This window comes from Cetorhinus maximus, chromosome 1 (genome assembly GCF_964194155.1).
Source record: "Cetorhinus maximus chromosome 1, sCetMax3.hap1.1, whole genome shotgun sequence".
Lineage (NCBI taxonomy): Eukaryota > Metazoa > Chordata > Chondrichthyes > Lamniformes > Cetorhinidae > Cetorhinus > Cetorhinus maximus.
The window spans coordinates 43,477,717-43,491,408 of NC_135879.1; the positions used below are offsets into that span (position 1 = coordinate 43,477,717).

General features: G+C 38.5%; 1 protein-coding gene across 1 annotated transcript in view; it reads right to left on the bottom strand.

Moving 5' to 3' along the window:
* The window catches only part of LOC144679755 (folliculin-interacting protein 2-like), a 111,578-nt gene that overhangs the window by 46,789 nt on the left and 51,097 nt on the right, over window positions 1–13,692 (bottom strand). The window contains exons 4-8 of the mRNA XM_078540466.1: window positions 13,025–13,125; window positions 12,019–12,090; window positions 9,248–9,348; window positions 2,663–2,734; window positions 2,109–2,244 (exon numbers count right to left, since the gene is read on the bottom strand). Of these exons, the coding sequence (XP_078396592.1) occupies window positions 2,109–2,244; window positions 2,663–2,734; window positions 9,248–9,348; window positions 12,019–12,090; window positions 13,025–13,125 (482 nt within the window). The remainder of the gene's footprint in view (window positions 1–2,108; window positions 2,245–2,662; window positions 2,735–9,247; window positions 9,349–12,018; window positions 12,091–13,024; window positions 13,126–13,692) is intronic.

Sequence of the window (13,692 nt, forward strand, 5' to 3'; positions counted from 1 at the left end):
CTGACTTGCTACTGTTCTTTGCAACATTATAAGCCTCTGTTAAATTTAATACTATCCTTAACTACCTGAGTGAGCCTTCCGCTGAAAAGCAAAAAGTCAGCAAGGTATTTTTGTTGAACATGTTGAATTGCTTCTTTTTAAAAGTTTCCCACTGTTCATTTACTACCATATCTTTTAGTTTATTTATCCAATCAATCTCAGCCAGTTCTCCCCTCATGCCTATGCAATTAGCTTTAAGTATGACATTCTTGCTTGTGATTGGAGAATGTCACTTTCAAACTTAACATGGAATTCAAATGGTATTATGATCACTATTTCCCAGTGGATCTTTTACTATGACATGACTAATTAACCCTGCCTCATTATACAATACTAGATCAAAAATAACTTTATCCCTAGTCGGTTCCATAATGTATTGCTCCAGGAATCTGTCACAAAAACAGTCTACAAACTCATCTTCTAGGCCACTCTTGCCAATCTCATTGCCCCTGTCGATATGAAGATTAAAAGTTCCCCACAATTATTACATTGACTTTGTTAGAAGCCCCAATAACTTGTTTAATTATTGTCCAACATATAATTACTGTTAGGGGGGCCTATAAATGACTCCCACCACCATTTTCTGACTCTCACTATTCCTAATTTCCACCTATATTGATTCTACTTCATGACCTTCAGAGGCCAGGTCCTTTCTCACTATTGTCCTTAGTAAAGGATGACATATCAGGAATACCCCTCCTCCTTAATCATCCTGTTTTTCTGAAATATTGTGTACCCTATGCCAATTGGTGTGTGGCTCAGGCAACAATCCAGAGATAACTAGCTTTAATATGCTATGTTTTAATTTGGACCCTAGTCAATAAAGGTCTAGGGTTAATCAGATGAGAAAGTATTTCATATGAGAGTAAGGAAAAGCAATATGAAATACAAGATGCAATTCTAAATTGTAGCAGCAGAAGGTGGGTATATATGCACAAATCACTCAAGATGGCAGGGTTGGTTGAGAAAGCAGTTAATAAGGCTTATGGGATCCTGGGCTTTATAATAGAGACAGAGTACAAAAGCAAGCAAGTTATGGCAAATCTTTATAAAACACTGATTCGGCGTCAACTGGAGTATTGTGTCCATTTCTGGGTACCACATTTTAGGAGAGGATGCAGAAAAGATGTGAGAATCGTCCTGGAAACAAGAGACTTGAGTTGCGAGAATAGATTGCAGTTCCCCTTGAGAAGAAAAAGCGGAGAGGGAGTTTGAGAGAGGTGTTCAAAATCATGAGGGACCAGGTCAGAGTGAGTAGGGAGAAATTGGCATAAGGGGTCAAGAAACAGAGGACACTGATTCAGGGTGAATGGTAAAAGAATCAATGGCAACACGAGGAAAAAACTTTTTACACAGTAAGTCATTAAGAGCTGAAATGCACTGAGAGTCTTAAAGATAGATTCAAATACAACTTTCAAAAGAGAACTGGATATGCACTTGGAGAAAAAAAATATGCAGAGCATTGGGGGAAAGGGAGTGAGACTGAGTAGATCTTACATACAGCTAGTAGAGCCATAACAGGCTGAATAGTCTCATTCTGTGCTGTAACCATTTATGGCTTGCTGTTCTGATAACAACAATAACTTGCATTTGTATGGCACCTTCAATGTAGCAAAACATCAAGGCACTTATTGGAGTCATATCAAACACTTGACACCGAGCCACGTAAGGAGATATTAAGCGGGTGACCAAAAGCGCAATCACAACAGCAATAGTTGGAAAACTGATCAAGAATAATTCTAAGATCTCAAAGTATAACTTCATTTGTGTTATCGGTTAAGATTATTTCATGAACCATGTAGATAGTGAAAATATTTTCCAGTCTCTAACAACAATACTTTGAGGTCCACTTTCCACTGGTAGAAGTATTTTACCCCCAATTTCCACGAGATCATTGATTTCTAAACGTTTTTAATCTGTAGGCCTTAATCATGACATGCTAGCCAATTTGATTAGTTAAAAAAATGTTTTAATTTGCCATTCTTTCCCATTACCAATTTCTTCTTGCAGATATTTTGTTTTTGCTTACTCGACCAATAATATCTTGCAAGGTTACATTACAAACTTACCACCTGGGAAAAATGCCATTTTCAAGACTGGTAGTCTGATTGCGTAGCCAGCGCCGTTGGAAACTGCTGGCACAGCTACTGGAGGAGGAGGAATTTGGAGAAGGGAATGGTGTAATTAACAGACTGCTTAGGGATGCTGCAAGATGAAACATACAAAAACAGATTAGGATGCACCTCAACCATAGAGTATTTCATAGAGATAACATAAGCATACAAATCACAATAATTATACTACAAAACCAAGTCCTTTTCCAACTGCACTAGTGTAGCTTCTGAAATAGAAAATAATTGTCAAATTGGTGATGAAAGCAAGGAGCTTCCCCACCTCAAAAACCAGAAAGTTGTGAAAATGATTAAGATTTAAACATGATACCTTTTAACCTAAGTTAGGAGTTTCAGACATCATCACTTTTACGAATGGTGAAAAACTCATGTTTTGAGTCCAATCAAGAGATTTTATAAATATCAGTAAGTCTACTAGTACTTTGGCTTTAAGTATACTTATGAACTTAGACTGATGTGTTTGAAAAGTAAATGAAATATGTAATAAATACCTGACCGCGCTATTCCACTATCTCCATCTTCATTTTGACCTCGGCTTGGCATATCTACAGGCGTACTATGAGCTGTAAGCAGAAAGTTTCATTAGGGCCTTCACCACATGATTGTACTTCACAAAATGCAATTCTCATCATAGTTCACTTCTGCTGCCACCAGTTAATTGGCAATTAATCCACAGGGAGGCTACAATTGTTAGCAATAACGGGAGACTTTTAGATCAAACATGGGTGCAGCGTCATTCTTAGAGAAAAACAAAATCACAAGCAGCAATACAGTCAGATATCGAGAACAACGGTCTAATTTTTGAAACTCATTTACAATTCATAAATGTCTGTTACAATGCACACATCTAACCAGAATGCAATCCAGATATTTTACTAGGGTAATTATACTGTGTAGAGTATGCAATATTATTCCCCAACCCCCATCTCCTGCCGTGAAACAAACAAACTCCATCAATATTGTTCAAGCCAACATTTTTTTGAAAATCTTAGTTGCCCATTTGTGCATGTTTTTTCTTGGCACAGAAAACTTTGTAAAAAGCAAAGCCATCCGCAGAAAATGGAGCAAATCAAATGGCTATAATTCCTTTTCCTCATCCCTGCTGGAGGTCTATACTCAGGATTTTGGCTGGATAGCACAACTGGAATCAGGTCCCATTGCTGCAGAAGAGCCATACACTCACTGACCAAGCTCACATTTGAAGAATGGCACCCGGGGAAATACTGTAGGTATAACGGACTGATGGCAGGGGCATCCTTGCCTTCAGGAGAGCAGCAACAGTGAAAGACATCAAAAGGCAGAGGAAAGTAAATATCTTTTGCTGTTTCCTGGTGTTATGACTTCTCAGGCTCCGAGGCAGGTCAATAAAGTAGACTTTAATTGTCACCTGGTCTCACATGTGCTATTACTTGATCAAAACATTTAAACACAAAAGGAAAGTTTCATCAATATGATGACATTTGTGCCACAATGTTGCTCACTGCCATGTCATCCAATGCCAAAAATGCAGGGTGGGCTGGTGGTGTGTACCACATCATGGCAGGCTACAAGTGACAGTGGTCCCTGGTGCATACCACCCAGCATGATTGAGCTGGCAAAAAGATTTTAAAAACTTGCATATTATAATAATTACATGACATCTTAAAATACTGAACAAAAATGCAGATTTCTATAAAAATTTCTTTCAATTAAGGAAATACCTCTTAAAGCCCCAATTTAATTGGGAAGTCCAATATTGAGAATTAAATTTCAATCCTCACCTACCATCCCACTAACAAGCACCATTATTGAATTGTAAAATGCCATTCCTTCCAAGATTTTATTTAGGTTTGATCCTGTAAGACTTCATTTTTCAATTACATCAGTTGGAGAATAAGAATTCCACTCGTGTTGAATTTATTTTAAGCACATTACCACTATCATATTTTGATAGTGTACAGTATGTATCAAGAAAAATATTCAAGTTATTTACCCTGACTGATGTGCAAAAACAAATTACGTAGGTTTAAAAAGGATATATGGCAGGGAAACAAGCCATTAGGCCCAACGAGTCCATGCCAGTGTCTACATTCCACTCTTGCTTCCTCCCATCTACCCTCATCTAAATCCATCATCTACCAAATTTGTCAAACACTATTTTCCTTTTGTAAAACCATGACGGCTCTGTCTGATCATACTATGATTTTCTAAGTGCATTTTTAAGACTTCCTTCATAATAGCAGATCAAAAATCTTTCAAGTTAAATTTTGCTTTTGCTCAGGTCAGGATGCAATTTTTGGTTTTGTGTTCTTACCTATAAATTTTACTTTATTCCATTCTTTAAAAATTTAAGTTGCCTTTCTAATGCTACTATTAATACAGCCGACCAACCTTGGTCTTTATCCTCACAAGGAGGGGTTGGTGGGGGGGGTGGCAGTTTGCATTTGCAGAAACCACAATTTATGGCCTTGGCCCAAACATGAACAAAAGAGCCGAATTCCACAGGTGAGGTGAGTGTGATTATTCATGACATCAAGATGCCATTTAACAGAGTGTGGCATCAAGGAGCTCTAACAAAATTGAAGTCAATGGAAATTGGGGAAAATTCTCCAACGGTTGGATTCATACCTAGCACAAAAAGGAAGATGGTTGCGGTTGTTGGAGGCTAATTAGCCCCAGGACACTGCTACAGGTATTCCTCAGGTAACTAGGCTGAAGGAGGTTCAATGCCACCTTCTCAAAAGCAAATAGGGATGGGCAATAATTGCTGGCCTCAGTAATAATGGCTCATAACCCACGAATAATTTTTTTAAAACTACTGCCCAATAATCTAGCCTTCCTAGTTGTCCAGCTGGGTGTGTCTACACATGCCTACTGCAGCCAGAAAATTCATCTGCAATGGCTCCTCTTCTCACTCAGGCACCATTATCTCTGGTGTTCCCCAGGGATCCATCTTTGGCCTGCTCCTATATCTCATACTACTCCTCAGCAACGTCACTTGAAAACACATCAGTTCCTTTGTGTACACTGACTAGACCCAGCTATAACTTCCCACCACCTCCGTCAACTCCTTCACTACCTCTGATTTGTCAGATTGCTTGTTCGACAGAGTACTAAAAGAGCAGAAACTTCCTCCAGCTAAGTATTGTGAAGATCCAAGGCACTGTCTTTGGGCCCCATGGAAATTCTGTTCCTATCTACCGACTTTAATCCCTCCCTGACAGCTGTCTGAGGCTGAACAAGACCATGTGCAACCTGGATAACGTCTCTGACCCAGAGATGCACTTCCGACCACATATCCTCTCCATCCCCGACACTGCCTACTTCCACAGCATAACACCCAACTCTGCTCCTCCTTTGTTCATCTACTGCTGAAACGCTCATCCATGTCTTTTTTACTTCAGACTTCATTATTCCAACATTCCCCTGGCCAACCTCCCATCTTCCACCCTATATAAATTTGTGCTCATCTGAAATGTACTTGATCCCAACTTGTGCCTGCCCTGGCCTCGCTGACCTATATTGAGGTGTTAACTGGACCAGGGGCAATTTTAAAATTCTCATCCTTGCTTTTAAATCCTTTCATGGCCTTGCCCCATCCTACTTATAACCTCCTTCAGCCCTACAATTCTCAGAGATCATGGCAGCAGGATAAAACAACACAAGTGCAGGGCTGAAAATCGTAAATTTACATTAGATTTAGAGTATTACTTCACTATAGAAAGTGATCAACATCCATAGAAGTTTTCCAGGAACAGAGGCTGCATTCCCATTTAAGAAGTCACCAGGTAGATGGCAGATTTCGAATCCTTGAAGGATTAAATCAAATAAACTGTCAGGCCTTTCTCACCCAAATCAAATCATATGATCTGGCTATGGCTCCTTTCTCACCCTACCTGAATAAATAATTAGAATAAAAGCTTACGAAAGTAATTACATTTACAGGCATTGGTGAACTGAACAGAGTCAGCTAACACTGATCTGTAAACAGATCACACTTAATTAATATAATTGAAGCATTTGAAGAAAACACAAGTGTGATGGGCAAAAGGAATGCAATGAATGTAGTACATTTGGACAAAGTGCTACATAAAAGGCCTGAAGGTTTAGGTTACAGTATTGAAGATAAAGTAGTAGCATGGACAAACTTCAGAGTAGGATAATCTAACTCTGGGAGGAGGCTGATGGATCAGTAATTACCAATCATCAACGAATGAAAGAATCATCAATAATAACACCTAATTACCATTAATCTGCTCACTGCTGCTCAGTTCAAGTTTTTTTTAATTCATTCATGGGATGTGGGCATCTCTGGCTAGGCCAGCATTTATTGCCCATCCCTAGTTGCTCTTGTTCCAGATGGCATTTAAGAGTCAACCACATTGCTGTTGGGTCTGGAGTCACATGTAGGCCAGACCAGGTAAGGACAGCAGATTTCCTTCCCTAAAGGACATTAGTGAACCAGGTGGGTTTTTATGACAATCGACAATGGTTTCATGGTCATCATTAGACTTTTAATTCCTGGTTTTTTATTGAATTCAAATTCCCCCACCTGCTGTGGCAGGATTTGAACACTGGGCCCCAGAGCATTACCCTGGGTCTCTGGAATACCAGTCCAGCGACAATACCTCAACGCCATCGTCTCCCTGCATTCTGTCAGAACTCAGCTTACAGACTTAAATGCTAAGACTGAATGCCATAGAATTGTTGCCCTTGACAGTAAGGCAGCATCCAACCAATTATGGTACTAAGGGGCCCGAACAAAACAAAAGTCAGTGGAAATCAAAGGAAAAACTCCTCTAGTGGTTATAGGTATACCTGTTAGAGTTGTCAAAGACCAGACATTACAGTTTTAAAGTCACTGCAGGAGTTCATCAGGGAAGCTTTATCAGCTGATCTACCTTCAAGTATTTAAATCCATGACTTTCCTCCAGTAAAGTCATTGGTAGAGTGGTTTGCTGATGATTCCACAGCTTTAAGTTCCATTCACAAATTTGTCCAAGAACAAAGCTTTCCATCCCAGCCTATAGCAGCACCTGGATAACCATCCACGTTTGGTGTGAAAGTAGCAGCTGAAATTTGAATTAAGTGTCAGGCAATGACCATCTCGGACAAGAGAAAGTTATCGCCCCTAGACCTTTAGCAGTCTAACCGTCATTAAGTCCTTCACGCCCAACATCCTGGAGACCACCACTGATTAAAGGCAGAATTGGGCCAGCCATATCAACATCATGGCTGCAATAACAGGAGAGGAAGTACGCTGTCAAATAGCTCCCCCTTGATCTCTGAGAGTCTCTCCATCATCTACAGGGCTCATCAAGAGTGACATGGAATAATTATGACTCACCTGGAAGGGGCAGCCACAACAGGACCTAAGCTCACCATTCAGAACAGAGCAGTTTGCTTTTTTGACACACCTGCTGTTGGACTCAAGGTCCACACCATTCATGCCATGACTACTGTATGCATGATCTACAGCATACACTTCAGCAACTTATCAAGTTTACTTCAACAAATTTTCAACAACCATACTCCCCCCCACCCCCTAGTAAATAAGTAACTAGAATCACCATTAAATTTTCCCTGCAATTTTTTTTCCTTGAGCACAGGCAGTCTTTTCAATGTACAGTACCTGGAGTTTTTTTTTGCTTTGCTACTGCACTTGCGGTGTTTAACCCGGAACAAGGTCTGTGTAATATTTTCCAGCCTGAAGCATAGCCTTGCGCACCTGCAGCTTAGCGGAAACATTGATCACCATTTGAGCACTTCTCTCCCCTGTGATCTCTACCTCTGATAAGAACATGAGCAGTAACGTCTTGGGGAAATGAACACCTCCAAATTACCCATCAAGTCACACCACACTGAAATGAATAGATATTGTGGTTGCTTTATTGTCACTGGGTCAACACCCTGGAATTCCCTGACAACATTGTAGGGATGGTCTTCAAACAAGGACTGCAGCACTTCAGTGAGAGAGCTCATCACCACCTTCTAAACAACTAAGGGCAAAAAAAAATGCAGCACAAGAAAGCAAAAAAATGCTTGTCTTTTAAATGCTACGACTGACTGCTGCAAAAGCCAAGAATATCAGGACGGAAGAACATACGACTTCAAAACCTTTGGCTATATTCACTGGACCATATAAGTTTGAGAATGTAACATGTGCATAGATTTGAAATGAATGAGATATTAAATGAGATGATCATTTTCATTTGAGCAGCAAATTAGAACTACTTCACGATACTGAAGGAGGGAGTAATCCGAGGAAATATTTTCACACAGTTACTAGAATATGAAGTACACACACAATCAATCCCCTCTAAATGAATGAATTTAGCCAGGAGCAGAAAATGCACTCAACATGCAGAATCATACAGTTTTTAAAAACTGTATCAAGTCTTTTACAAATTCAGTGTTAAGTGAAGCAGTGCAACTGGTGAATATGAATTTATTTCCCTCCCCCATCCAATATACACAGAATATGTAACTTGTACAATGGTTAGTCACACAGCAATCATTACATATTTGAATATTATGTAAAACTGTAAAGCAGAGCACCATCACTTACAGGCAAAAACTGAAAATCACATCCTAATATTAATCAATCCACCAGCTAAAACTATTGTGTATGCACAGCCTAGAAATACATAGGCAGAATTCATCAACAACTGAAGAGGATTACCCATTTTGCCAATCACTTAGAACATGCTCACAAATGCATCTTATTCTTGGCAATACCTTTTGTGTATGAAAAAGAAAAGGAATGTCATCACATATGAAAAATTTATTAAACCAAAGCAACGATTTTAAAACGTTCTGCCTTTGTATTCTGCTTTACATCACAACAAAATGGGACAAAGTGCTTTTGTGTGGTCCATACTGTGCTTAGCATTCCACACAAACCTGCAAAGAAAGACGCACTCCGGATGAGTTGGAGCGGGCCTGGGTCAGTGGGACACAGTAGCAGTTTGCTACCACAAACCAGCAAACGACCTAATGTTAAAAGTGGGGGTAAAAAATAAAGTGACTACAATAGTAACTCCATAAAAAACAAAAATTTCAATAGTAGCAATTAAAATGCTCGTATCAACCCCTACCCAGGTTACTGCCAGCACGAGAGTTACTGCTACCATTCTGACTAAGACAGGGCTTTCCAGCAATGGCTTCTTGGGTGATGTATTCAAAACTATCTTGCAGCCTGCAAAAGATTAATCCAAATAAGGATTATAGAAAAGCAGATAATGGCATATTTCAGAACTTGGTTAGCTAGTCATTAAAAAAATTCTCCTAATGATAAAGTATGTGCAATTGATCCATACAGGCCAGAAAGATTGAATCTCAGTCTGAGTTAGAACTGCCTTTCTCAAAATTTACGATGCGGGAACATCTTGGGAGATAGACTCATCAACCACTAATAATAGATTCTAAGAGCACCAAGACAACTTTTTTCCATAAATTAAAATGAAGTATTCTAATTTTGAGGCATCAAAAGTGAAATTCGGGTTAAGTTGCTTAAGTGTTTTATACCCATTCCCTTAGATTATAAGGCAGTTTTGCATACATTTTTAAAATTTATTTTATAAAGCTTTAATAATAAAAATTCAATTCAGCTTGAAGTAGTTTACTAGTTCTAACAGTTTAATTTAATCACAATTTTCAAAACACAAGAATCACAATAACAGTTACAAAGAAAGTGCCTACAAATTGGGGGCAAATGTGAAGGACTCAGAAGACATAGCCATGATACCATAATCAGCACAATGATATAGCTAAAACATTGGAGAGATGGAAACAGTTTGTTGAGGAGCAGGATTGATCTTTGATCAATTGAGAGATTTTGAACAAGGTTATAAGGCTTTCTACCTACAGAATAGATTCAGATACTACTGTGTTGCCCTACTGCCAAACTTATGACTACTCATAGTATAGTTCAACACTATGTTTTACACTAACAGAGTTATGTTAAATTGATCCAGCAAAGGCTATAAACTGCTGTAATGTTGAAAATAAGTTATATTGTTTTATCAAGCATAGTTGCTTTATAACAAACTACAGTAACAACAGTTCACAGCGAAGCAAACTGAGCACAAATTCCAAGTAACTGAAATGAGAAATGTCTGGTGTAATCAGGGAATTTTGATGTCCCAGACATTCAATCATCCTATGGTGATCCATCTAGCATTGAGGGCAGAACAAGTGAAGGATCTGTAAATATTATGCACAATTGTTTCCTTACACATGTTAGCAAGGAAACTAGACATAATTGAATACTGCACCTAGTTTTTAGTAATGACCTTGATCCATTACCAGGCCTTAGGGTTAGCGCACACCTTGGCAACAGTGACCATATTATAAGATTTAACCAAGGCTACTCAAAATTTAATGCAGACCAGCTTTTAAGAGGGTTAAATTTACCTAGATGGCAGAAGACTTGAGGAAGACCGATTGCCATTTTTCCTGCTTAGTAAAACTGCCAATGTTGAAAACACACAGGTTTTTAAAGTTATCTTTGTGCTAAAGGAAGCCATAAATGGCTCAAGTTAAAAGAGCATATGGTAAAACAAATTTAGCCCAAAAGACAAATTATACTTAAGCAGAAATACTTACAGATTTAAGGAAAATACTCAGGAGAATGAAGTTGGATATTAAAATCAGCTCAAGGCAATGAAAGTGATTATCTAAGTAACTAATGTGACAGTGATAGTGAGGTCTTCTTTGACTACGTTAGGAGTCAGAGGGCCATCATGGACAACACAAGGCCACTGGAGGATTCTTCAGGGCATATTCAAGTGAATCCCCAGGATGCAGCAGACTTTTAAAATTATTACTCTGCATCAGCTGTTGCTACTGATGATTAGACTGGATTATCAGTAAATCATAGGATTGATATTATAATCAAAATCGTCAAACTAGATACAGATGTTGTCCTGTATACAATTACTGATCTCAAAATGAATTAGGCAACTGGTCTGAGCAGCATTCATCAGAAGGTGCTCAAACAATTAGGGGCTGTGCTCAGCAAGCCACTCTCTCATACATTCAATAACTCACTGGAGTTTAGAATTGCTCCCATGGATTGGGCAGAGGCCCACGTGGTGCCTGTATTTTAAAAAGGGCATTAAGTCAAAGCTAGGAAATTACGAGCCCATTAATTTTGAATTGGCTATAGACATTAGATCACCAGAAGAAGATGGGGTCGTTAGAGATGCTCAGTAAGAAAACCTGGACAGAAGGGGCAATTACAACATCTCAACATGGCTTTTGGAAAATAAAGGTTCTGGATCACCATCCCATTTGAACCTTTCGCTAAAGTTACTAAGTTGGTGGGAGCCAAGCTGACATTGTATCTTGGTTTTCCAAATGCATTTGACAAGGTATTACAAAAAGACTACTAAATAAGGTGGAGGCCTGTAGAATTTGAGCCCAGATATTAGAATGGATTATGAATTGTTGCATTCCCATAGAAGGTAGTGATTGTAGTGATTCTGCATGGGGATAAATCATTATGGGGTCCCTTAGGAATTGGTGTTAGGTTTGCAGTTATTAATTTTTATCACTGATAGACGAAGACATTGGAACTGTTTACGCATTTGTGGATGACACAGATGTGTGTGTGTATAAGGGCCTTAGATGAATAAAATAGAAATTCCAAGCACATGTTCACCATGCTTTTTTTTAAACTTCAAAAACTCAGATTCACAAAGCTTAGATGTTTGAACATTATAAATGTCAATCACCATATGCACTGTGCTGATGAATGAGAAAGGAAGTTTACAATACTCAATCATACATTTCAGTAAAACAATTTTTTAATTTTTAAAAGTAATAAAAACCCTTCAAAGTAGAGTCACAAGTAGTAGAACCTTACATATTTGAGCTTCCACCAGCACTGCCCATTCTGACAGAGAAAACCTTACTGATCATCAGCTGAGGGGGGGAACTAAAAGGGGAAAAAAAAACACTTCAGTCACTGCAATCTCTCATTGGTTATATGTTCTGCCAGAAATTGACACCATAAAATCAAATTCATTTTTCAGTTATAATGTTGACCTTTAAAGCTTTACAACACCATAATTTATTTTAAGGAAGAATCTCCAGTCAATACATTAAGTCAAATTAACAAATGTTCACACTGATGTGACCAATGAACCAACCACCTTCATTATTTTGATAGTGTGCTGCAAATTATAGTGCACCATTTCCAGCAAACATTTTTGTAACAAGGGATATTTTCTATGGAATTGAAATTTCCAATAAAGAGCACAAAAATAATCCATAAAATTAATTTGACCAAGAGTCAAGTTAAGAAAAGGAATGAATTCCTCAGAGGGCATCATAATGAACTGCAATGTAAAAACAAGAGCATAAGACCATAAGACATAGGAGCAGAAATTAGGCCATTCGGCCCATCGAGTCTGCTCCGCCATTCAATCATGGCTGATAAGTTTTTCAACCCCATTCTCCCGCCTTCTCCCCGTAACCTTTGATCCCCATACCTGTCAAGAACCTATCTATCTCGGTCTTAAATACACTCAATGACCTGGCCTCCACAGCCTTCTGTGGCAATGAATTCCATAGATTCACCACTCTCTGGCTAAAGAAGTTTCTCCTCATCTCTGTTCTAAAAGGTCTTCCCTTTACTCTGAGGCTGTGCCCTCGGGTCCTAGTCTCTCCTACTAATGGAAACATCTTCTCCACGTCCACTCTATCCAGGCCTTTCCGTATTCTGTAAGTTTCATGAAGATACATTCAGTGAAATAGCCATTTTATTATCTCAAAAACAACTACATCGATTTAAATTGACTGATTACGCTGCTCCATTATTGTAATTGCAGCTTAACACAATCAGAATCCCTTTCAAGTATTTTTCTTACCGTATGTGATGTATTTTCAATGTAGATCCTTTGTAACTCATTGCAACAGAGCCGAACATCATTTCCCCAAGCATGTTGACATCAGAAGCAGGACGAGAATACTGCAAACAAGAGCCCCCATGGACAAAACTGTACATCATTCATGCAGGTTAACAAATGCAGCAGAACCCGGTTTCCAGTAAAAATGCTTTTATACTTCATCAGCTCAGATGGAGTCTAAACCAGGCGTGAAGAACCTCTCATTATTTGTTTTTGACACTGGATGTAACCAAGTCAGGTGGTGTTATCAGCTTAATTTGTAGTTACTCAAAAAGGAAATTAGAACCATAAAAGCTTAGCAAGTATTTAATGAAAATTAAGTCTAGAGTTTTTTTTATATTTCTAAATATTTAAGGATAAGAGTTGAAAAAAAATTGCTGTTCTCTTTTCACTTACATCCCCGAAGGTTGCATTTTAAATGCATTTAACGTGGGTATTGACAACCGCACAAATTCAGTAATTTTTAAACAAATATTCTAGGGAAGTGGGCAATGCTAGCAAGGCCACATTTATTGTGCATCTTGGTTGCACTGCAAGCATGGTGGTAGCCTTCTTCTTGAACTAGTGCAGGACCTATGCTGATGACAATAATAATAATAATAATAATAATAATAATAATAATAATAATA